Genomic DNA, 26,856 nt, shown 5'->3' with positions numbered 1-26,856 from the left:
GAGCAGCACTTACCACTACTAACAGCTGATCACCACTGACTACTAGCACTACTGATCATTTACAACCGCTAACCACTGATTGACTAGAACCAACCACTGACCACTACATACTGACCCCAATTACGACTATTGACCTCTCACCACTACTGACCACTGCTGACCGCTTCTGACCACTTCTGACAACTGACACCGCTGCCCAGCACTGACCACTGACTTCTGCTAACCACTGACATCACTGTCCATTAAAAAACACCGTTGCCCATTACTCACCACTGCCGACCGCTGACAACCACTGACTACTGCTGACCACAATTACAGAGCACCAATGACCACCACTTACCACCGCTGAGAGCCACTGACCACTATATACGGACCACTACTGATGCTACTGACTGCACTACTGACCACCATTGACACCACTAACCGCGGATAACTACTGACACTGCTGACCACCACTGACTACTACAGATCACTGACCACAGTTGACAACCACTGACCACCGGTGAGCAAGACTGACCACTACTGACCGCCACAGACCACCACTAACTGGTGACCACCGTCGACGGACCACTGACCACCACTGGGCACCGCTGACCACTACTAATTGCTGACCATTGACTACTGCTGACCACTGCTGACAAGCACCCAAAAGTGTATGTATGATTAAACAAACATATGTTTAGGGGAACATAGACTTGGGGGGATACAGACCTGGGGGAACATAGACCTACCGAAAACGTTTTTTGGGGAATATTGTCATGGGGTAATATAGACTGGGAGAACAAAGACCTGGGGGAACAAGACCCAGAAAACGTAAATTTAGGGGAATATAGTCCTGTAAGAACTTGTAGCTGGCTGAAGGAAAATTCTGGGGAACATAGACTAGGGGAACATAAAGCTGATCCCCCGAATTATCTGCAAAATAAACCGCTAAACCATCATTTCATGGAGCACATCTGATTCCCCGAATTATCTGCAAAATAAACCGCTAAACCGTCATTTCATGGAGCGTGTGTGTGTGTGTGTGTGTGTGTGTGTGTGTGTTTTGTCTCTGTTCTTGCTCGTTGGTTTTTTAGTGGAGATACCTTTCTTCAATACCCTCTTTTTCTTTCTTGTTTCTATTCTCAGTTTCTTCTTTCTTCCATGTTCATTATCTAAAAAAAAAAAAAAAGTTTAAAGTTTTATTCATCCTTCAACTCCAGTTGCTTATGGAGGACTGCTATCAAATGATACTTTTACGCCAAAAAGAAGACATTCAAATACTCAACACTATAACTTAATAAGAAAACGCAAGTACATTTCAAATAATAATTAGCATTTGAATGTGCAGATTATAGCTAACAAATTCCATCTGCTTCATTTGAACAAAAAACAACTTTGGAGACAAATATTTTTCATGCACACGCTTGTTTCCCCAGACTAAAAGTGGCAGATAAATAGGAAAGGGGTATTTCTAAGGGCCGTTAACTTTCGCAGTCTGGACTCTCGCCACCACTCTTGCCCCTTCCCACCACATATATTTTTGGAGCAGATTTCAGTTCAGGCTTCAGGTACTTCGCTGAAAAACGAATGAACAATCCTCTTCCCCACTGAGGGCTGGATCTCAAATGGGGGAGGTGAGGTCAGGACTGGCTTGGTCAAATTTACCCCAGTGGGTCATTCCAGCGAAGTCAATAAGGATCTTGAGGTTGATCTGGACTAGCCTGGATGAAAACAAAATGGGGATGGGATATGAAAAGCAACAAAACAACATCCTAACAGCAAATGTCAAAGCAAAAAACAAACAAACAAAAAACACAACAAACAAATAAACAACATCAACAAAACCAACATAAAATATAATTCTTGGGGAGGTGGGGGTGGGGTGGGGGGTCGAATGAAGAGAGGGGGTCAAATATAACTAGCTCAGCATGATTACAGTCTTCCCCACTAGAAGCTGAGTAGGCCTCAGCTGCCAAATAGAGGGGTGAGGGGGTTGATCTGGATTTCGCTACAACGCCTCCTCCCCCGTCACTGGAAGTTGATACCAACCAAATATGGGAGAGGGTCAATTCTAACTGGACAAAAATCACCCCCAGGGTTATTTCATCTAGCCTAGAATGACTCTCACATCCATTAAGAGGGGATGAAATACAAGCAGGGTTGTTTTTGTTTTGTTTTGTTTTTATAGTTCTGACTCAAAGCTGACCTCCAGGAGTCATTCCTAACTAGTCTAAATGGACCCCAGGGTTCTCCGGGTTGGCTAGATTTGACCCGGGGTATAAACCAACGGGGATACGAATAGGCTGCTACACCTGTTACAGCTTGCACCAGCTTGGCTGAGTAAATTATGAACTAATCTTGGCTGAAATAGTTTGTCTTTTGAAAACTGTCATCCCATACTGATAATTATACTCTTGGCAGGAATATCCTATATTTTCCTAACCGTTCTGTTCCTGGCTTTTTTTTTTTCACAATCTGCCATTTGACATTGAACTATTCCTGTTTTTTTGTGTTTTTTTAAAGTTTGTCATTTCACGTTTAACTATTCTAGATTCTTTAAAACCTGCCATTTGGCAGTGAACTATTCCTGGAGCATGTGTGTGTGTGTGTGTGTGTGTGTGTTTTCAATGTGTTTTCAATCCTGCCATTCCACACTTAACTATTCCAGGCTTTTTTTAATTTTTTTATTTATTTTTTACTAACCAACTATTTGACACTGAACTATTCCTTTTCTTTCCTTAAAAATCTGCCATTTCACACTGAAATACGCTTTGCTGAACTAATTTCCTCTTCTAGCTGATATTCTGTCTCTTGCACTGGAGGATATATACACGCATTTTTCTTTCCTTTTTTTGTTTCACTTGTCAGATGCAAGGGCTAGCACTCATGATGAATCATCTGCCATACCGGGCTGCTTCCCCCTCCCTCTCTCTCGTCACAAACTGAGACACATACGCGCGCGCGCACACACGCGTGTGCGCGCACACGAACGCATGTTCACACATGTTTGCATCTAAAACCACACTAAGTTAAAAGATGACGAACATTTACACTGGCATCCGCACATATACACAGACACATACACATACACCGCTTCATTCCCCCTCTTCTCTCAATCTCCCTCATCCCACTTATACACAGGCAGAGACAGGCAGAGTGAGAAATGCAGACAGACAGACTGACAGAGAAATAACAGAAAATGACAGACACATGTGACTGGGAAGAAAGGGGCGCAGTGAACGGCGTGTTAGTGTGTAATACTTCCATTTTTCAAGTGGCTGGGAAGTGCCACTGTGAAACGTGCTGCTGCTGCTGTAGACAGTGATAAGGGTAACTGTGATGTGTGTGTGTGTGTGTTTGAATTAGTGCTTCAAAGATGGTGAAGGTTTCATTTTCGTTGCTGTTTTTTATGTTTTTACCTGTTGGTGTGTTTATCTGAAGACCATTTTTGTCGAAAATTATTTGCCTGTGTTTTGTTGTCCAAGCATCAAATCACTTCTTACTTTGCTTGTGTTTGTTTCCTGGCTGCTTTACAATTTTATGTATGAATTCTGCTCTGTTGAATGCAGTGTTTTTGTTGTTCTTGTTTGGTTTGGTTTTTAAAATCACATCAGCTAATTCACAACTCCAAAACGTTGCAGTATTTACACAACATATAAAATGCTTTGAAAGGAATACAAGTTCGAAAAAATTCCATCTTTCAAAGAATTTATCAACAAAAGGCAACAGAGAAAGGATGAACACATTTATCAGCATAGGAATACGTCCATTATGGCCTCCTCTGTGGCCGCGAGGAAGACCAGAAAATGCAGTGAACATGTCCCACTTGCTATGGGATGATGCACCAGTGCCACAGTAGGATAGATGTCCCACGTCAATTGCTCATAGGATAAATGTTCAATATACACGACACTATCACAATTGTACTTCAGCATTGCAGCAGTGTCTTCAATCCAAATCTGCTTCCTCGAGCTCTGTCCATGGCGTTTGTTTACAGCACACTTTCTTCTTGCTGATCCTCATAAAAACTGTTCATTGTGTTTGTGTACACCACACTTTCTTCTTGCTTTTACACTTCATGGTTTGTGTGCACACTTTCTCTTGTTCATCATCTTGCACACTGTTCATGGTTTGTGTACGCGACACTTTCTTCTCGCTCTTCCTCTTACAAACTGTTTATGGAGTTTGTGAACATCATGATTTCTTCTCGCTCTTCTCCTCACAACACTCTTTATTGTGTTTGTGTACACTATGCTGTCTTCATACTTGTCCTCTTATAACACTCTTCATGGTGTTTGTATACACTATGGTATCTTATTGTTTTCATCAGTCTTCAGCTGTCTGCCAATTTTTGTATGACGAACGGCTGTTTAGTCAGAACAGCAGCCAATTTGTCAGAAAACTGTTGGCGTTTTGCCAAGTCTTTCTTTCTTCAATGTCTTTTTCAAATTATCATGCAAGATTCAAAACGTGGCTGAACATTGCCTACCCATAACCATGTTAACCGAACTTCAATGCTGATCATCTGGTTTTACAACTGTAGTTTAAAAATAAAAATGACCACTGAATTGAACTGAAAATATGTAGCGAGGGAAAGAAAAACTGTGTGTAACGGGTATAACCAGCTAACAATCAAGTGCTTCAAATAGACTGCCAGCCTTTCAGGTTGCCCCTTAAGTCCATGTAACAATGGTCTTCTGCTCGAGTGTTGGTGAGCTTCCAAGAATTGGACTGATGAGAGGAGAATCTAGTCTTCCGCAGTAATCGTGTTTCAGCGACAGCTGGTCTTGTTTCTTTGTCCACATGTACTTGATGTTTTCATTACCAGACATCCATTTACTGTATGCCAGAACACAGCAACTTGATTGTTAATAAAGGATTCTACTTTCATTTGAAATTTTTGATCAGTGAGTTTTGTATGTGAAAGAAAAACATAAACCGAGTGTTCAAAAAGGGTCCAGTTTCACCATTCTTTGGGAAAGGCATTAGCATGCCACTCGAAATCAGCAGAGTTTGGTTCATGGCTTCTGGAGTGTCATGGTAGTTATATGATGTGAACACTCTTCAGAACAGCGATAACAAGAAATACGATAATGGCAATGGCACTAATAATGAGACACACCACAAAGAATCCTTTTGCACAAGTTCTCTCTCTCCTTCGATATCCAACATCATCTTCTGCCACTCCCATAATGAATTCTTCATACGTCTGCAACAAAAAGAACATTACCATTGTCAACGCTATCAGTGATGCAATATGTGTACGACAAACAATGCAAAAATAGAACAGACAAGTAAAGTGGTATTTAATTAACAGAAATCTATATAACATCCACACAACATTCTACACATCACGTTCTCCAATCTGCTCTGTCACCTGGAAGCTTACTTCATAAGGCTTTCACAGCCTTCATGAGAGAATTCAAATTATCTTGCGTGTGACATATTGGGGAGGGGAGGGTACTAGTGGAGGGGAATGGGGGAAGGTGTGTGTGTGTGTGTGTGTGTGTGTGTGTGTGTGTGTGTGTGTCTGTTAGTGGGATAGTGAGAGAGAGAGTGCGTGCGCGCGCGTGTGTGTGAACAGAATGGAATAGAGTAGAACAGAACAGAATAGAAAAGAGAATGCATTACTGTACAGTCTGTAGTGAGATTATGGTTTATAAGACACAGGACAAGACATGAAATGACAAATTGATGAACTAATCACTGGATAGCACGTCTGTCCACTTTGTAGTGCATTATGTGACATGCAAAACGTTGAAAATCTAATAACCAAAAGCACAATCATAATTACTTTGTTAAAGAGATAAACATTCATGGACAAATATGACTGAAGGTGGTAGACTGGTTAAGATGCTCAGCTGCCAATACAGTGTCCGTGAAGGTCTGGGTTCGATTCCCGCTCTCACCGCTTCTTTCAGGTTTGACTAAAAATCAAACTGAGCGTCAAAGGTGAGACAATAAACCGAGGTCTCGTGTGCAGCACGCACTTGGCGCACCGAAAAAGAACCCATGGCAACAAAAGTGATGTCCTTTGGCAACATTATGCAGTAGAAATCCACTCTGACAGGTACACAGATATGTATGCATGCACTCAAGGCCAAAGTACGTTGGGTTATGCTGCTGGTCAGCCATCTGCCAGGTAGATGTGATGTAATGTATATGGGTTTATCTGAACCAGTTCGCATGGCATGTCATTTTGCCAACTTGTGTGAGTATGTGCGTTCGTTCCTTCTTTAGTTTAGCGTCTTTTCACTATCAGTAGGTGGCGGCAGCGAAAATTTAGAATTTCAATACAATGACTGAAATGTGATTTTTAGCAAACAGCTAGACAATATAAGAAAAAAATTTTTAAAAGTAAGTGAATATCTTGATTAGTTCCAAAGATATACCATTTTAAAGATGGGACAATGCGTACGTCCTGGTAATACTGAATAATTTCAAAATTCAACGGTCATACTGCACTGTCCATGAGGATACTAAAAGAAAACCTCATGTACTTTCTAAAACCATATGATAGTGGCATATTGCACAAGAAAGCACAAAAACTTCAGCAGCAAAGAAATTTGTGAACAGACCTGTCAAATTTGGGGGAAATAGTAAATTCAGACATGTAAATCTGCACAGAATAGCAATTTCGAAGGTCTACAGTTCTGAAAAAAATGAAGTGATCCATTTCATTATTCATTTTCTTGCAGAATATATCACAGAAAGTACACTGAATTTTTTTCAGGCAGGACAGTTAACTAAATTTTCAGTGCCATGGTCTCAAATTTTGCAAAATCGCCAATTTGACCGATGGAAAAAAGCTTGAATCAATGGGTAGTAGTTCTCAAAAATGAATATTTCAGTAACTATCCGAAGTCAGACCAAGAAATTTTGTATGTGTATTCAGTGTTATGTGAGCTTTCTAAATAATTGAAATCAACATTAAAACCACTTTAATTAAGCTGTCAGAAAGTGATTGATACCTGAATTTATCATAAAAGATGGTGCACATCGCTGATGCGATTACTTAAAAATCCTGTTTTTCAGAAAAAAATTAATACAGATATGTATTGTATTTTACTATTCAGCACCATTTAAACATTTTCAACTGTAAGCAAGATACATGAAACTTAATTCCAACTTCCTCAATGCAACATACGAAAAAATATGTCAACTTCAAGTCATGTCCAACATAAATTCCATGCACATTAACATGTCAAACCATTCCGTCACAACCTTGACACATTTCACTTGATCACAACCTTCTCACCATCAGGTGCTGAAAAAAAACACCCCTGCTTAACTGACGATCTGGCAGTTGTGACAAGTGCTGCACCTCCTCTCATTAGTGTTGATCACTGCCACCAAGACAGGTTTAACAAAAGGAGAAAAATGTTTGGAAGTGGTCATTGCTGTGTTGTACATATTGCCTGTGTACAGTGTCTTGTATGTCCATGCTAGCTGTGTGCATGTACTACTAAAGCTGTCTTCTGATTACAAAAGATTTTTGAATAAATGCATCTTGAACACATTGTACAGAGTGGGTAGGTTGGCGGGATGTTCCACAACAAAAGTTCTTCCAGAAGAGGAGGAGGGAGCAAGAATCAGACTGTTGGCAAAAATGACTGAAGAATCAATCTGAAATCGGTCAGGTCTCTGGGGCCATCTGTGTACCACCTTGCCACCCAGTTTTGTCCTTTCTAGGAAGCTCACTTCAGCAGAAGTGGGGCTGTACACGGTGGTGACCTCGCCAATAAAAAAGTTGTCCTTGTAGTAAACAGCTACGAGCTCACCCTCCTTTTCTACTTCAAAATTGTATGACCAGTTGTTATAGTCAAATTCTTCAGAATCTGAGCCAGAGCCTGGCTCATCTTCTGAAGAAGATTCTGATGATGGAAAGACATCTTGATCTTGTCTGGCCCGTTTGAGGGGTGGCAAATGTGTCACAGTTGGATGACCCAAGAAAGTCAGCAGCCTGTTGACAAGGGTGAGAGGGGATCCTGTCACCTTCAACAGAGATGATTTTTTTTTTATTCTGCACAAGCTTATGCCACAAAAGTTCTGCTCTCAAAGCCTTCTTCAGGCTGGCTTTGGTTCTAAAGGTGTTGATGAGGTTGTCTTGCTCCGTGACACATGGCCCATTGTGTTCTTGAAGTTCCCTGGTCACCTCCAGTATTTTTTGTGACCGTCCTTCTTCATCTTCCTCCCGCCATTGTTGCTCTTGCATGATGATCTCCTTTCTTTTCTTCAGAGTCTGCTTCTCCATGAGGATATGTTTCTCTTGAAGAGAAGATGCTGTTCTGGTGGCAAGCTTCAGGAGATCCTGCTTTTCTTTGTGGTCTTTTTCTAACAACCATGCTGATACAGATTTATTTCTTTTCAACATGTTCACAGTAGCATGGTGGTGCAGGGAGGCATTTCTACGTTTAAAGAGGGAGAAGTCGAGGTCAGCGAAGCACTGTTCACTGACTAGGTTGGTGATTTGGGAGTGCTGCAGTTTCTGGTGGAGAGCTTCATTTTGCATGCTGTGATATTTCCCACCTGGCAGAAAGTCTGCAAGTTGTCTCTCCACAACAGTGACCATGCTTGTGCAAAGCTTCTGCAGCAGGCTTTTGATTTCTGCAGTCTTCTCCTCCTCAACTTGGACAAGGGATGTAAAAATCTGGTCATCTGGCTCAAATCCTGCCTCTGGAAACAAGGGCTCAAAGTCACGGTTGAGAGCTGTGGATGCATCCTCACTCCACTGTTGAAGCAGCTGGTACATCCTACCCACATAAAGGTAGAAATCCAGGTTGTGGATCTGGCATCCCAACACACCCCAGTATGGACCTGCACCAAAAAAAAAAAATTGAAATTAAAAAAACAAAAAACTGTCTCTGTCTCTCTCTGTCTCTCTCTCTCTATATGTATAGGTTTGTGTGTGTGTGTGTGTGTGTGTCTAACAAGCGAGAGACAGAAAAGGTCAGATAGTATTCCATTTATGCAAATCATGCAATTGTTGCAATACAAATTTTCCTTGACCCCATTCATGTGTCTATTGTCTATCATTGTTCTGATACATGTCTCATGTATATCTGAGATATATCTGTGATTAATATGATCCACTGATTGTTGATATGATTTGAATGTATACATAAATGGACTATAAATTCACTGTAATTCTATTATAAGATATTTTACACATAGTCCTGTCACATTTTTTAGAGGAGAATTTTAACTTACCAGTGATTCTGAGGAAAAGAATGCCAAGAGCAATCAGGTGGCAGTCAATTATGTGACACTGGCTGTCTCCAAGAAGACTCTGGATTTTTCAGTTTTTGGGGCCAATGTCATTCTGAAGGCAGTCATAGATGTCTTCTTTGTGGAAGTGAAGACTGGCAGCAGCCTGAAAAAAAAACAGGTTTACTTTTTTTTTCACTTTGATTTATTCCATTGCCATCACTTTTAACAATTGTGAAAATACAATGTAGATTATTATTAATTTTTTACATTAAGATAAAGAAGTTTTTCCTAGAATGTTTCTAAGATAACTTACTTGAAAGAGGTTGTTGAACCGGTTCTCCCGAAAGCTTGTGATGGCAGATACTTTCCCAGTCATCAAGCAGTATGCTAGCCATGTGTCTCTGCATCCATTCTTGTCATCTCCCCGGGGGCCCATGATATCACATGCCATGCGGATATACCTGACAGGACAGAGCAATATTTGAAAAAAACAACAACCAGTAAACTTTAAAAAACAAGAGGTAAATAAATATGATAAAATGAGTTCAGTGTTGAGTCAGAATAACAAACATTTGTAACGTATCCCTGTACTAGAACAAATTTTCAAAATATATGTATATTGACACTGGTTAATTTTGTAGTTTCAATGTAGCATATTCATAAGACAACACTCATCATTTATGGATACATGATAGAGTGAATGGGTTACCTGAAAGCAGAGCATTCAGCATGGCGGTATCCGCTGAACAGAGGCAGTGCATCTCTCCCAAGCTGCTCTCCAAGGTTCTTTTCTTCTTCTGCAAGGATCTTTCTGCATTCTGTGCTCAGTCCGAGCAAGAAGTGAGCATTACAGTGCAGGAACTCCAAGCCCTCATCTGTGTCCAGAAATTATTATGATTTTTCATTTCTAATGTTGTAATGAACAGATTATTTACTGAAACACTTCTTTATTATGATTAAACACAATTAGTAATCATATTCACCTTCACCTCTCCCGTAGTCTGGGTTCAGACCGTTGGGGCACCGCTGCTGACCTGGCCACCACCCCTCTCCACTCTTCACGGTTTTCTGATTTCCTCAGGGCGTCACCGAGCGTCAAGCCTGTCCACCCCCGGATGTTGTCTTCCCATCTCTTCTTCTGCCGTCCTCTCCTTCTGCCTCCTTGTACGGTGCCTTGCAGGAACGTTTTGGCAAGACCAGATGATCGGGAGATGTGTCCATACCACCTAAGTTTGCGTTTTTTCACTATGGACAGAAGGTCTTCGTAGGGTCCAATACTTTGCTTGATTCTGTTCTTCACTTCCGTGTTAGTGATGTGGTCTCTGTAGGAGATGCCAAGTAGTCTACGAAAGCATCTCATCTCGACAGCTTGGATTCTTCTCTCGATGTCCGCAGTCAGGGTCCAAGTCTCGCAGGCGTAGAGCAATATTGATATAACCAGGGAACGCATCAGTCTGATTTTTGAGCTGAGAGCAATGTTTTTGTTGTTCCAGATGGTGTTCAGCTTGTTCAGTGCCATTGTTGTTTGGGCAATTCTCGAGAGTACTTCTGGTTTAGATCCTTCATCTGACACGATTGCTCCCAGATATTTGAAGCTGTGGACTGTTTTAAGCTTTTCGTCGTTGACTTTGATGTCAATGCTGATGCCGTTGGTGTTGTTAGTCATCAGTTTGGTTTTCTCCGCACTGATTTGCATTCCATACGATGTGGAGGCTTTGTCTAGATGTTTGACCAGGCTTGCCAGTTCTTCTTCTTTTCCAGCCAGTCCATCAATGTCGTCGGCAAAACGTAGGTTTGTGATTGTTCTGCCGCCTATGCTGACTGTTCCTACATGCTCTTCCAGTGCGTCAGTCATTATTCTTTCTAAGAAGATGTTGAAGAGTGTTGGGGAGAGTAGACAGCCTTGTCTCACTCCGACTGTGGTTCTGAACCAGTCCCCGATGCTATTGTTCAGGTAGACGGCGCTGGTGGCTTTGTCATAGAGGTGCTGTGTCAGTCTGATCAGGCTGGCGTTGATGTTGTACAGATTCATGGTAGCCCACAAAGCTGCATGCCAGACCCTGTCAAATGCCTTCTTAAAATCAATGAAGACGTGGTAGAGGTCTTGTTGGTGTTGATGGTACCTCTCACATAGCAACCTCAAGTTGAAGATTTGTTCAGTTGTGCTCCTTCCTGGTCTGAAACCTGCCTGTTCTTCAGCAATGATGTTTTCTGCTTGTGGTTTCAGTCTGTTAAGCAGGATCTTCAACATGACTTTGCTGGGATGACTAATCAGGCTGATGGTGCGGTAGTTTTGACACTGCTGGAGATTGCCCTTTTTGGGGAGGGTGATGATCAGTGATTGTGTCCACGGTGTGGGCCATTCCCCTGTTTGCCAGATCTTGTTGCAGATTTTCAGTAGCACATCTATCATAACTTCACCCCCGGCTTGGACCAGTTCTGATGGGATGTTGTCCACTCCTGCCGATTTCCCTTTTTTCAGCGATGCTATTGCTGCCTCTATTTCTTCACGGAGTATGGGGTGATTACTGTTATCAGTGGCTGGTGGAACATTCAGTATTGCTGGATCACCTGTGGTCTGTATGTTGTATAGCTCTGAGCAGTATTCTGTCCATCGCTTTAGGATGTCTTGTTCTTCTGTTAGACATTTTCCATCCTTGGTCTGGATGTTGGACATAGTTCTACCTTGCCTTGTGTTGGTAAGTTCTTTCACAACTTGGTAGGCTTTCTTGCTGTTGTTTCTTGTCAGGTTTTCCTCTATGTCCTGGCATTTTCCTTCAATCCAATTCTCCCTTGCCTTCTTCAAGTAATCATATGGTCACCCTTAATGTAAGAAATTAAGGCTTTATTCCAGTTTTGATTTTGGGTGTGAGAGAGTGTGGGTGTAGGCGTTTCCTTTTTGTTTGCATTGCATCGTATCACTTAATGTGAATATATATTATAAGAATAAATCAACAAACCAACCTGTGTCCAGTAAAACCCGGTGCTGGTCTTCCAAGGCAGCACCAAAGGACTTCATAACGGCTGCTCTGTCAGTCATAACGCCAGTCAAACCAAGCAACATGTTAACAAAGTTCTGTTGAGCTTCTTGAGCTGGATACAGGTCAACTTCTTCAAGCATTTGTATGCTGATTTCTAGTCGAGTGGTTGTATTCTCTACTGCTACTGGGATGAATCCTAGGGAGAGAGTCTCTACTGATGTTGTAGCTTGCTGGCAGACATACTTTTTCCCACCTCGGCTTGTTCCATCTATGTGCAAATCCCAGTGGTCTGCCTGTATCAGAGTCTCTGCCACGTGAGCTTTGCTGATGACATGTGCTTGGTCAGCAAAGCTGAACATTGAGATGGTAGGTCCTGGTCTGGAATGCTGGCCCCGCAGATCTGACGTACAACTGTTTGGATAACTGAGCCACATCGGTGTGCTGGAGTCTCCTGTTCCCCTACCAGAGACATGGTGCAAATTTTTGCCTCAGGCTTAAATTCTCCCAGTTTATCTTTAAGCCTGACCACTGGTGTGTCGTCAGCAGCAGCAGGGTTTTTTGCTACTAAATCAGCAATGGCTTGCTGAAGCTGGTTGATTTTATCTGCAGATGATCTTCGATGCCTGTCCAGTTCTTTCTTCGCATTCGATGCCTGCGTCTGGAGGATTTTCTTTTGCCGTCGTAGTTTTCTTATGGCTTTTTCACAGCCTCCAGTTTCATGGGCCATGGTGATAGCAGCCTTCTTGTTCAGGTTCCTCTCTCTTCGTTTCAGTCTTCTTTAGTATGTACTTGAGCGGATTTTCTGGAGAGTAGCCTTTTCTGCATTCAGCATGCCTTGTGATTCTTTTAATTCAGCTTGTAATTCTTCTGAAGACTGCTTAAGCTGTTGAACCTGAAGCTGAAGCTGCTCAGTGGTGACAGACATATCATGAATACTTGCCAGCAAAACTTCTTTTTCTTCTTTCGCTGCCAAAAGTTCACCTTTCTTGTCCTCAAGCTCTCTCCTCAGTGATGCCATGGTCTTTTCAGCTGAGGCAAGGACTTGCTGTTCTGGTGTCAAAATATAAGGCTGATGAAGAAACGGAGCAGAAGTCTGGGGTTCTGCACTGCTTAAAACAGGTGACTGTGATAGGAAGACAGCCAGTGTTCTTTGGATGCACTCCCGATTAACATTTTTTTTTTTCAGCCTGAAGTACTCATTCATAATGTTCCTCAGTCTTTTCTTGAGTAATTGTTTTGAGGTGTTGGAAAGGTCAGCTCCTAGGAACTGCAAAATGGCACGCTTGTTGACTGCAGTCTCTTTGTTGCTGAACAGTTGCAGGTCAACAACCATCTCATTTGTTAAGTCAGCTGGTGCTTGAAGAGACTGCAGTAGTTCTGGGTGCAGCAGGTGCTGTCGACAAATCCCATGCTTTAAGAGAGATGGGCCGATGTTCCTTTCTAAGAAAAAAACACACAAACACACAAAAAAACACATCACTCTTTGTAAACATTTTTTTTTTTTTTTTTAGGTAGTAAAATGTGCAATGATGTGTACCACTTGCCGTGTATTTACTGTGTGTAACTACGTACACAAGTGTGTACATACACAGATGAGTGCAATAGAGAGAGAGAGAGAGAGAGAGAGAGAGAGAGAGGGAGAGAGAGTTTTTATACAAGCCCACCTCCACACCATTCTTTACTACAATCTCTAGCATTCTGATTATATACCCATGTCAAATATCAACTGCATAACGCAGTAGAGAAACAAGAATTAAATTAATAAATCATGCTAGTCTTGAGCCCAAATCCATTTCAAATACTGTTAATTACCTGCAATGCATGAAGCAAAGTTGATCTCAAGGAATGCCTGAAGATTAGCATCTGCAATCTTGGCACCAGCCTTCATCACAGCGCTGATCTCTGTTGTCAGAGAAAAACCTTGAAGAGGATCCCCTTCTGTCATTTTGTGGAACAGATCTTCAACTTCTTGCCATGAGCAGCCGGTCCTGAAACATGTTAAATACACATACCAGTGCATAAGATACAATAAGTAATAACCAAACAAAAAAGAAATGAACAAATACAGAAAGCAACTCTTTTAAGCTTTCTGAATTAGGCTTGTGTTAAATCAGGTGAGTTTGGAGTGGGGAAACAAAACACTAAAATAACAATCCGAAAATGCATAAGAAAATGTCTCTTTATTCTCTAAAACTTTGTAAATAGCTAACATGTCACTGCACATCAGTAGCAAAAAATTAATTGCAGTTAACTATAAAGGCAGCATTTGATTTACCTTTTATGCAGTAAGTCCAGCTGAAGCAACAACTTGTGATTTGACAACTGAGGCATAAGTTTTGGGGGCCTCCCTCTTCCAGTTGCTGACAGAGACTTCACCATCTGCATGTACTGTTCATCTTCTGGAATGTTTAAAAAAAAAATAAAATAAAAAATAAAAAGTATAAACACATACATGATTATATATGTAATCATATACCATGTATGTGTGTATATATATTGTATATCTATATCTCATATGTAATGTCACACACACACAGACACACATATACATATATATAGAGAAAGAGAGCGAGAGAGAGAGAGAGAGAAATGAAAATAACTTTCTTACTGATTGTCATATTGTATGTTAAATCTTTATTATAATATTCTGCACTGCATCTGAGCAAATTTACAAATCTGCACCAGCAGCACAAAAACTGTCAACCCTGAACACAGCATAGCAAAACTACAAAATATATAAATGAAGAGAGTTAATTTTTTCTTCTTTTTTTTTCTTTTCTTTCTTTTCTTTTTTTCTACATTTTTTTATAACTTAGATCGATGTAAATGAAACCAGGCATGTTTTTTGTTTTGTTGAAGGGCCACACTTTTAACTGTAAAAAAGAAAAGAAACAACAGGATTTTCATAATCGTGTAAAGACCGAACACTCGGTAGCAGACGACAAGTGTACTGTACTGGGCACTTCCGGTCTTACACCGACAGAATATTTTGCTTAATATAACAATAATCAATCAAGCAATCATAATGTTACTTTTCAAACTCCGTCGTGATATGTCTATCTTTCATTCTGTATCAATATTTCTTGCATTTTGTACACAGAAAAAAATAAGATCATGCAATAAATGACACACCATGCCATGCAACGATCACACACATGTAAACGGTTCAAGGTTATCAGTTACTATCATCGATCTGAAGCCTAATTCGAAGAATTTCGAAGCAACCTTGTGCAAGAAAGTACTAAAGACAATCGTTTATGTTATAGCGTGTCAGGCACCTATGGTGGAAGCGTGGGATTTTCTCAGACACACTGCTCACTGATGGACCCCTCCTTCCTACCTCCCTACTCTTCTCCCCCCACCCCCCTTCCATGGCATCTATCCCCACCAACACCCCTCCCCATACCCTCTCTCCCTTTCCCCCCTTCCCTTGGCCAAGTGCAGAGGGAGCAAGTTATCAAGAAATACTAAGTAAAGATGGTATCTCCTCTGACCATTCTCTTCCTATACACTCCCCTGCCCTTTTCCCTTCCACTCCCATCACCCTCAACCCCGTCCCCCCCCCCCCCCAACCCCAACCACCCTCCTTACCCCCCATGTCAATCTCTGGCAGGATGGCATCTACCTCAATGGTCACCACATGGTGTGGTGTGTTTATCATGAGCTGTTTGGAGCAGAATCAGGGCTGGGCGATCTTTCCTCCTCCTTCCTTTCCTCTTTTCACCCCCCCTCCCCTTCTCCTTGACAATGCTGGGTTCTGTGAGAAAAGTGCTGATGTGCAAATCCAGCACTGTTGGTCCCAGATTGGTCTGTTAACTTCAGCCAATTGGAAACGTTCTGGGTTGGAAGATAGTTTGCATTCGGCGCCAGCTTGTGAAGAGGATAACATGAATAGGCAAGTGGGGTTTCTTTCTTTTCCTTCCTTGAAGCAGGCCAGGAGAGCCGGACGGTCAAGACAGTACCATGGGGGCTGTGTGCTGTTAAGTTAGAGAAATAAACACCTCAATTCATCTTTCTGAAAGACCCTGCTGTGGTACGAGGAGTGAGTGGATTGTGCACCTATCCTCTGCCTGTTATCCTACTCTACTTCTACACCTACCCTACTCAACCCCTACCCCCACCACTACCCCCCCTTTTAACAACTTGGCGTTGCCGACAGGATCAGCAGGTGAGGTGTCTCTTAGCTTTAGCAGCACACAGCCCAACACAGCCCAATGCAGCCCAGCACAGCCCGAGGATGACCATGCCTACTACCACAGCACAGCAGTCCCCCATGCAGTGGTGTGCGGCACCCACACTGCCAGTGTTCACTGGTGAGCAAGGCGAGACGTCGGCTGAGGACTTCGTCACTGAGGCGGAGAGGGTCCTGGCCGCATACCCCATAGGAGACGAGATGGCTGCATACTTCATCTACAGCCATCTGCAGGGAACCGCACGCAGGGAGCTTCTTCTTCTTCTTCTTCTTTTCGGTCGCACTTGTCACAGAGTCAGGCTGGCCTGCGAGACAAATGTCATCGTGGCTTCCAGGTCTTGTCTGCAGCCGTAGAGCTTGGTGCGTAGTGGGGTCGCTTCTGGCCACACGGTGTCTCTCAGTCCCAGGTGGAGGGGACAAGTCTGCAGAACATGTTCTGGTGTTTGGTCTTCAAGACCACAGGGACAGGTCGGTGATGGTGCCAGCTTCAGTTTCTTGAACTTGTGCGCGTTGAGGCAGCAGTGTCCTGTGCGTAAGCGCATAATTGCTACCTGCTGCCAGCGTTCAAGCTCGTAATATGCATCCCTTGTGGCTTGTGGTCGCAGTGCTGCCTTCACAAGGGTCTTCTTTTCAGCGAAGCTAACACTGTTGTTTGGTTGTCTTTCTTTCGCTCCGAGTTTGGCGAGCTGGTCCGCACTTTCGTTGCCTGGAATTCCGCAGTGGGCTGGAACCCATTGCAGGACTACTCGTCGTTGCTGGGCAACTTCTTGTAGTTTCTCCTTGAGACGAGGAAGTTTATCTCCTGCAAGGGCTTCCAGGACAGACAACGCATCTGTCAGAAAGACAACTTGTGGGCATTCGCTCTCTGAGTCGTGAACCATTGAAGCGGCCTGCGACCATTCTCTTCCTATACACTCCCCTGCCCTTTTCTCTTCTACTCCCATCACCCTCAACCCCTTCCCCCCCCCCCCGCCCCCCCCGCACCCCCCAACCCAACCCCCCTCCTTACCCCCCATGTCGATCTCTGGCAGGATGGCATCTGCCTCAATGATCACCACACGGTGTGGTGTGTTTATCATGAGCTGTTTAGAGCAGAATCAGGGCTGGGCGATCTTTCCTCCTCCTTCCTTTCCTCTTTTCACCCCCCCCCCCCCTCCCCTTCTCCTTGACAATGCTGGGTTCTGTGAGAAAAGTGCTGATGTGCAAATCCAGCACTGTTGGTCCCAGATTGGTCTGTTAACTTCAGCCAGTTGGAAACGTTCTGGGTCGGAAGATAGTTTGCATACAACGCCAGCTTGTGAAGAGAATAAAATGAATAGGCAAGTGGGGTTTCTTTCTTTTCCTTCCTTGAAGCAGGCCAGGAGAGCTGGACGGTCAAGACAGTACCATGGGGGCTGTGAGTGTCAAACTAGCATCTATTTTTCGGACTTAGTTGAATGCTTGATTTATGGTATACTTGGATTCTGTGACTAACACACTGGCTCAGTGGGATTGTGTTCTGCTACATGAACATAAAGTGAACCCTGAAATGTTGGGGGCTGTGAGTAATGCTTGTACTGGTAATTTGGTTTGTTGGCAATTTACTTTCTGGTTTGTGGAAACAGTTTGGAGTTTGGAGAATTGTGATGTTGTGTCACAAGAGTGTTGAGAGATCCTTTTTAGCTGATGTGGTATTTTACAGTTAATGTAACTGGAATGTGTTGATGCAGATACCATGACTTGTGAGAGAGCATAGCCAGCATGTGTATGGCTTAATTGTATTTGAGGCTAGTGACTGAGGGAAAAGTGGTTAAAATACACAATGTAGCCAATACATGACTAAATGGAGTACTGGTTTAGGGTATTTGGGTACCCCCCCCCCCCCCCCCCCCCCCCCCGCCCCCTTTCCTGTTTCCTACAGGTTGATATTATGGTATGATGCTTGGACATCATGTTTGGGTTTACATGTTGTGCATCTTGGCTTACATAAATGATAATATTCAGTAACATGTCAGTGGTGTGTCAATTGCTGACATACTGTGGGAACAATGTAAGCATTCAGTCACAAAGAAACACAGAGATTACGTGTGGGTTGCATCTGTGTAGAATGTTTTGGTTGTAACAGTTGGAATTATTTTGAGGTTTGACATACCTATTTTGTATGTTAGGTGGTGATGGTTATATTCAAGGTGAACAAATCTACAGGCTAACTGTATGCTCATGTGTTTCCATGTGTGTGTGCACATGAGTGATAATGCAACATGGGGAACATGTGTGACTTGGTAGTTGTGATTACCATGTGCTGTAGTCATGTGTTATATGCCAGTGGGGTAACACATAGCTGTATGTGTTCAATAAGATTTGAGACCACTGAGAGGCAGTCCTATGTTGGTGCACACATATATATATATATATATATATATATATATATATATATTTACCAAATTACTTGGTAACTATATGATTCCCATGTAAAAATTTTACCAATGAGGTACTTTGCAGAGAGAAAGTACAGATTTGTTCAGTCTTAATGGAAACAGCTAATACTGTATGGTGATTTAACTGGAGTTAAACACTGGGAGTTTGTAATTGTCTGCCACATACTTGGTGCGACAGCTATTACTGTATGGTGATTTAACAGGAGTTAAACACTGGGAGTTAGTATTTGTTAGTCATATATTGGTGCACATTAACCTATGTGCCACTGATTGTTGATAGTAAGCTAAATGAAGCTTGTTTTACATCTTTACATAGATCTCTTTGAGAAGAGAGTGTACGGCTAGACATTGAGTGTCAGGATGGAGAAAGGTTATCTGTGGAATTGTTTACTTGTCCAGACAACATAATGATGTTTCTGTTACATCAGTGTAATTATGTCTAGCATATGTTTTGGTACTGATTTAACCTGGGTTTTAATATTATGTGTGTTCCAGGTGTGCTGTTAAGTTAGAAAAATAAACACCTCAATTCATCTTTCTAAAAGACCCTGCTGTGGTACGAGGAGAGAGTGGATCGTGCACCTATCCTCTGCCTGTTATCCTACTCTACCTCTTCACCTTCTACACCTACCCCTACTCAACACCTACCCCCACCACTACTACCCCTTTAACATTTACAAAATTAATCTAAAACTTACCGATGAAATGTTCAATTTTCTGGAGAAACAAATCCATTTCTGTCGGTGGTGAAGCGCCGCTATCACGTTCATTCGACATGACGAATGTTCGCAGCAGACGACAGAACTGACGAAGCGGTGCCTTCGTTTGTTTGGCCTGAGCAATTTTCTCATGGATTTAAACCGTTCGTTTCGGATACCATTAGATTCAGCAGAAAATGCTGTTTAGCGCTCACACAGTAACCCCTAGAGTCCGATTTCATTTTCGAACTGTGCGAGGCGTTTGAAAATAGTCGAAATTTTCCAGTAACTTTACGCTCGGATTTTTCCAACCTTTCTTTGTAGAAGGCATAAAAAAAAATTACGAAGCTATTCCTTGATCTTTCTCCTATGACCTCTGCAAGTTTTCACTTCGCGAGCAATGACTGGGAAACAACGGCAGGGATTTTTCGACCCAGTGGTTGTAACATAACGAGCGCGCACTCTAAAAAATGAACGGCGTCCACTGAACATGCAACGCTGTTTCGCGTGACGGTAGGTTCCTTTTTCAACCATCCGCGAACTGTGTCATGCAACAAATAAAACAAATACTATGAAAACTAAAAGATGGATGATAAATCTTTATTTCACTCGGATGTTTTTTCACATAATGCATTCACATGAGAGAAAATACACATCAAAATTAGTCATTTTTTAAGGCGATTACAGGTTTCCCGGCATCGGCAGCAATGGCTGCCGCTACCTACTATCAGTCATAATAGACGACATATTTTATTTAATTAAAAAAGGAAGAGGGAATGATGGTGGGAGGGTGGGCGGGGGGGAGGAGAGAGGAAAGAGGAAAACTGAAAAGGTAGAAAACTACCAGAAAATGCATAACTAACATGCAATTACATTTAACAGTAACAATTCAATAATGATAACAATAATCAGACACCATTAACACAATTCTGAAGTACATTAAAGGAATGTAGAAATTGGGCTACGAACTAATGCCTGTGAAAGTTCGACCATGAGAACCTTGTCAGAAATGACTTTCCAAAAATCATCTGCAGAATAGTTATTCTCTTTGAAATATTGCGTGCGTGCATGCGTGTGTGTGCGTGCGCGCTTCTTGCATTAGTGCTTCAGACCAATACCCAGGCAACCGACCCCGTGGTCAGGGTGTGTCCCTACCGTGGTGCCGCCCTCCGCATTGGGGTCCGCTTCACGCGGGGCGGTGGCCAGTGCAGACTGATAGAGCTCGCTGGCCAGCACGGCATTCTGGGCCTCCACATACTGCCCCACTCTCTGCTGCTGCAGGAGTGGGATGCTGCCGTTGCCACCAGGCTGCAGCGGTCGGCCATGACGGTCCAGCAGCAAAGATGGCTCTGATTGATTGGTATAGCCGTCCAGTGTGTCGTAGCGATAATTGGTCAGAGTGGCGCAATCCGAGGGCCATTCAGGCGGTAAGCTCACCTGCAGTCTGAAACACGTCGTATCAAGCGCCTTGAAATGTGTTGGTTGGTAGGATCGGTATTTTTTTTGGCTCGTTTTTTCTTTTCATCAATGTTCCTTTTCGAATGAATCTCAAAGGCTAAAATCTACTGTCTAATCTGAGCAGAACTTGCCGTATTCCCCCTTTTTGGGTAGGTTCAAATGGAAGAGTATGAAAAAGTTTCAGAATGGAAAATACATCTTAATTACCAAACAGCTTTGCGCCACAAGGGCTACTTGGAAGGACAACACCCAAAGCACTTTACCACCAACTATGCTGGAATTCTGAAGAATGTGGCATTCCAGTTGAATCTGTCACTAGAATACAGCGCGTTTACTGCTATCAATGTGATGGTGTCGGGGTAAGGGTAGGGTTGGAGTGGAGTGGAGTGGGTAAGGGTGTAGGAATGGAATGAGGGATTAGGAGTAGTAGAAGATAACAGGTTCCCGTGCAGGCAGAAGCATATGAAAGCGGACGCCTTTTCAATGGTTTATTCACTACAGTTATTACAGGAAAACAGTGCAGCGATACGAAGCAAGATGTCGCTGTTGTGGGACACAGCAAGAGAGAAAGAGAGCAGGCTCTGGCCACGGGCTGGCTCAGGTGTGAAGTGACCACTCATCACTCACTGTGCCAATTTATGAGGTTAAGCGGACTACAAAGACAGTCACGTGTGCTGCAAAGCAGATCAGCACTAATCAGGCCAAATCCGACGACAACTGTGTTTCTGACAAGGTGTTCAGTGACAGATTTCTAAATGATCCCTGAACCGATTTTCGTCGGGTAAGTTGCAAAAGAAAGAGCTTAACGCCTACTTTCTAATGGGTATAAAATGAAGAGTTGACTGTTTATGAAGAATTTAAAATCTTAATTTAAGTCACCTGAACAGGGTCAGTTTTAATGAGCTCGTCACTGAAAATTACAAACTGCGTTAAATCATTTTGTAGACAAACATAAATGGAATAGACTTATAGATGGAATTGTGATGATTCTGCCAATATATAATACTTGTAGTTTACTGATCCGACAAAAGAGATATTAATTAAATACCACGAAGAAGAAACACAGATTCCAGCTCAGCCAATAGCGTACTGTGACGCGACAGTGGTCGAGCCGTGAGTTGGTTGTCTGGCGAAGAGGACAAAATGATGTAAGCGGAGTGACGTCACACATTCTGCGCGTGGGTTAGTTGCGAAAACTGTCGTCTGCTAATACAGCTTGTGCGTGAGGCAAGTATTGGAGCAAGCATAGCGCTTGGTCACATCAAGATGTGTCACATGTCATGAATCTATAAAGAAAACATTCTGAGGAAAAAAATACGAGAAAGAAGGCCCACTACTCAAGATGGCGCAGCGATGGTACGTACAAACAATAAACACATTCTTCCTTTCGACCAACTGTGCCTTTTTTTTTTAACAGGGGCAGAATCAGTTTGAGTTTATAGGCTCACTAACAAAAAACATTTATTTACCAATCACGTAATAAAAGCACATCAAATTTCAAATTTCCCCATTCTTTCATTTAGTTTGAACAATGAACACATCCTGCCAACAAGATGACTTGGCAGCGATCTTCCTTTCGACCAACTGTGCCTTTTTTCCAGGGGAGGAATCAGTTTGAACCCAGAAATAAAAAAAACCCCAGGGTTTATAGGCTCATTAACAATAACATTTATTTACCAATCACGTAATAGAAGCACATCAAATTTCAGTCTAATATCATCATCTTAGATGAACCCACTATAAATAAATAAACGAACGAACGTAATAGAACCACATCAAATTTCAAGCTTCCTCATTCTTTCATGTAGTTTTTCTTTTTGTTTTTCTTCCTTTTTAATTCAATAAATAAACAACAGAAGGTTTCATGGCGGCCAGAGGATAAGACAGTTTCCAGATTTTCTTACTGGAATTTGCAGAGAAGCTGCAGGTAAAGCAGACTAACCTGACAGGAGGCGTGTGGTTGACGTGGGCATTGAGCGGGTAAGGGGGCTGCTGGTGCCACAGGTCTGAGGAGGGGGAATGATGGTGACGGACAGGGTTGGGTCCCTCCAGCACAACATTTTCATACAGCGGGCACTGGTCCACTCCGCGCTGTGTGTCCTCGTAACTAGGCACTGAAACAATGAGAACAAACAGTTAGTGCCGGACCTCATATCCAGGTGGGCACTAGTGCCCGCCCTCGTATCCAGGTGGGCACTGAAACAATGAGAACAAACAGTTAGTGCCCGTGGAATTTGGAAGTTTGTGTTTGGACTTGAAAGAAGGCATTGAAGCAATGAGGTCTGACATGTTAACCTGTGACCTCGAAACTTTCTGGCCACTGAAACAAAGACCTTCGACGTGTATACAGTGTGTAACCCTGAAACAACACGAGCCCAAAAGTGTAAAAGTCAACATAGGTCCATGCAGGCTATGTGACACTGAAAAATTACAACAAAGTTTAAATGTTCATGGGCCTCTAAATAGAGTTTACAGGTTAATGCGTATCTTTGTTCAGCACTGAAACAATATGACGTTATAAAAACAAGGTAAAACAGTGGTCAAGGCTTGTCCTTTCTGCAATTAGGCACAGAGACACGCAACTTTTGGTACCGTAGCTCGATCTTTCCTTCCCAAAGATAACAACTATTTCAATCCTAACTACATGTTTCTTTTATATATTCATGAAGCACAATGTATATTTTCAGTGATGTATATCTGCCATCTAATTAATGAAACGTCAGTTCACAATCTGTATTTGTGTTAATGCTTGTACGCGTAGTATTGTGTCATTTGCATAAATGCATTCACATACATACTACATAGTGTAAACGTTTAAAATGGACATGATAATTAGTATATGGCTATCACCACCTTCCCATCTACACCAATCATTGTGCGCATACCAATGCATTCAACAACCCCTAATCGTTTATACCTGTAGAAATGTAGATATGCCCGTCATAACTGCATGGTCAATAATTACCCATGTAATAAATCTACAAATGCTTCCTGAAAGTGGAGTTTTGTAATAGATTATAAAGACAAAAGTCCGTCAGTCAGTTATGCCCATCACTCTCCCCGGAGCATAAACCGCTCACAACAGTCCGCCTGAGTCCTCTGTCCTGGGCTGCCCTTTCTAATTGTCTCCAGGTGTGCCCCATCTTCTTGGTGTCTGCCTCGAGGTCATGTCGCCAGGTGTTTCTTGGCCTTCCTCTCTTCCGTTTGCCCTGGGGATTCCATTTCAGTGCCTCCCTGGTGATGTTATTGTCTGGCTTCCTCAGGGTGTGCCTGATCCATCTCCATCTTCTGCGCCGAATCTCGTCTTCGGCTGTCAGCTGGTTGGTTACTGCCACAAGTCTGAGTTGCAGATAGTGTCGGGCCAGCATATCTGGAGGATCCTTCTCAGGCAGCTGTTGATGAAGGTCTGCACTTTCCTGATGGTGGTCTTTGTTGTCCTCCATGTCTCTGCTCCATACAGAAGGACTGACTTGACGTTGGAGTTGAACAATTGTGCCAATTGACAACACCTTGGAGCTCCAGATGTTTTTCAGTTGCAAGTATGCTGCCTTCGCTCTGACGTCTGTGTATGTGCCACCCTGCTTGTCGATGCTGTGTTGATCTTGAGGATCTTGGTCTTGCCCTTGTGGATGTTGAGGCCGACTTCTGATGAGGTGGCTGCCAGCTCTGTTGTCTTGTCCTTCATTTGCTGGTGACTGTGGGAAAGCAGGGCCACGTCATCCGCGAAGTCCAGGTCATCTAGCTGGTCAAGCAGTGTCCACTGGATTCCGTTTCTTCTGTCCGCTGTTGATGTTTTCATGGTCCAGTCGATTTCCAGGAGGAAGAGGAAAGGTGACAGGAGACAGCCTTGCCTGACTCCAGTCTTCACCTCGAAGCTGTCTGTGAGCTGTCCTCCATGGACCACCCGGCACCTCATTTCCTCATAAGAGTTCTTGATCAGGTTGACCAGCTTGACTGGCACTCCATAGTGACGTAGCAGCTTCCAGAGGGTTTTGCGGTCTATGCTGTTGAAGGCCTTCTCGTAATCGACGCAGTTGATATACAGTGATGAGTTCCGCTCTAAGGACTGCTCGACAATGATGCGCAAGGTGGCGATCTGGTCAATGCATGATCTGTTGGTCCCGGAGAAGGGGGTTGACTGCACTTTTCATTCTCTCAAGCAGGATCTTGTTGAAGACCTTTCCTGGCACTGACAGAAGCGTTATTCCTCTGTAGTTGGCGCAGTTGCTGAGATCTCCTTTCTTGGGTAGCTTGATGAGGTAGCCCTCTTTCCAGTCTGCTGGTACTTCTTTTTCTTCCCAAATCTTCTCGAAGAGAGGGTACAGCATCTCTACTGTGGTCTCCAGATCTGCCTTGAGTGCTTCTGCTGGTCCTGCTGCTTTGCCATTCCTCAGTAGTTTGATGGCTTTCCTGATCTCCTCCCTGGTTGAGTTCCCATAGTTGATGTCCAGGTCTCTGGGTTGATGTCTGGGGGATTTGGAGGGATGGGTCTGTTCAGCAGCTCTTCAAAGTGCTCTGCCCATCTGATCAGTTCTCGTTCAGTTCCCTGAACTGTGTTTCCTTCCTTGTCTTTCACTGGTCACTTGGGCCTGATGTGCTTCCATGACAGTTTCTTGCTGGTGTCATAGAGCATCTTCATGTCATTTCTGGCTGCTGCTTCCTCGGCCTCCTCTGCCAGGCTGTCGATATACTTGCGCTTGTCTGCTCTCGCGCTCCTCTTCACTTCTCTGATGGCTTCTGTGAAGTCTTCTTGTGCCCTGGCCTTTGCTGCTCTTGTACGGCTGTTGTTTACTGCTGCCTTCTTCTGTTTCCTCTCCTGGATCTTGCGCAGTGTGTCTCTCGATGTCCATTCCCTCTGTTGGTATCTCTTGGGGCCTACTACTTCCTGACAGGTTGATGTAACTATATCTTTCACTTTCTGCCACTGGTTCTCAATGTCTGCCTCTTCTTCAAGCAGTTCCTGTAGCACTTGATGCTGAATTCTTCTCTGGTCTTAGAGTGTTTCAGCAGGGTGAAATTGAACTTCTGTCTCTTCGTTGTTGCCTCTATCCAGTTCTTCTTCAGCTTCAGTTTTAGCCTTGCTACCAGCAGGTGGTGATCAGATGCAACGTCTGCTCCTCTTCTAACCCTTACATCCTGCAGAGACCACCTGAATCTCTTGGCCATGCAGATGTGGTCGATCTGATTCTCAGTCACTAGGTCAGGAGATACCCACGTGGCCTTGTGTACTCTTCTGTGGGGGAAAGTGCTGCCACCGATGACCAGGTTGTTCACTGCACAGAAGTCTGCAAATCTCTCACTGTTCTCATTCATCTCTCCCAGTCCGCATCTTCCCATCACTTCCTCGTATCCGATGTTGTCCTGCCCGATTTGGGCATTGAGGTCACCCATGAGGATGTTGACATCTTTCTCTGGATACTTGGCCATGACTTTCTGCAGTCTGTCATAGAACTGGTCTTTGGTTTCTTCATCACTTTCGTTAGTTGGGGCATAACACTGGATAACGCTCATCTTTATCCTCTTCATCTTCGTTCTGAAGGACGCTGTGATGATTCTTGATCCGTGTGCTTCCCATTTAATCAGAGCTCGCTGTGCAGGTCTTGACAACATGAGTGCTATGCCTTTCTGTGTGTGGAGCGTTGTCTTCTTCATGGCTGGAATACAGCAACATCTCTCTGGTGAGCAGTCTCCTTTGTCCTGACTGTGTCCAACGGGTCTCGCTGATTCCAAGCAGTGTGAAGTTGTAGCTTTTCAACTCTGCCACTACTTGTGATGTTTTTCCCGTCTCATACATGGTCCTCACATTCCATGTTCCGACAATGATGGTCCTAGTCGACAGAAGGGGGGTCAGCCCTGTAGCTTCCGTAAACTCACGGCTTTCACCACATGGCGTCATCACGTTCATGTGTCCTCTTGAC

The 26,856-nt window shown here is 43.3% G+C and overlaps 1 protein-coding gene across 2 annotated transcripts in view; it reads right to left on the bottom strand.

The window, feature by feature from the left end:
* Window positions 1-2,297: 2,297 nt before the first annotated feature.
* Window positions 2,298-26,856, bottom strand: part of LOC143286473 (uncharacterized) — a 74,778-nt gene continuing 50,219 nt past the window's right edge. For both annotated transcript variants that reach the window (XM_076594046.1, XM_076594047.1), the window contains exons 2-4: window positions 22,881-23,052; window positions 20,636-20,924; window positions 2,298-5,191 (exon numbers count right to left, since the gene is read on the bottom strand). In XM_076594046.1, coding sequence (XP_076450161.1) covers window positions 5,027-5,191; window positions 20,636-20,924; window positions 22,881-23,052 — 626 coding nt within the window. In that variant the 3' untranslated portion in view covers window positions 2,298-5,026. The remainder of the gene's footprint in view (window positions 5,192-20,635; window positions 20,925-22,880; window positions 23,053-26,856) is intronic.

This window comes from Babylonia areolata, chromosome 10 (genome assembly GCF_041734735.1).
Source record: "Babylonia areolata isolate BAREFJ2019XMU chromosome 10, ASM4173473v1, whole genome shotgun sequence".
NCBI lineage: Eukaryota > Metazoa > Mollusca > Gastropoda > Neogastropoda > Buccinidae > Babylonia > Babylonia areolata.
This window is presented reverse-complemented; position numbering and strand designations above follow the sequence as displayed.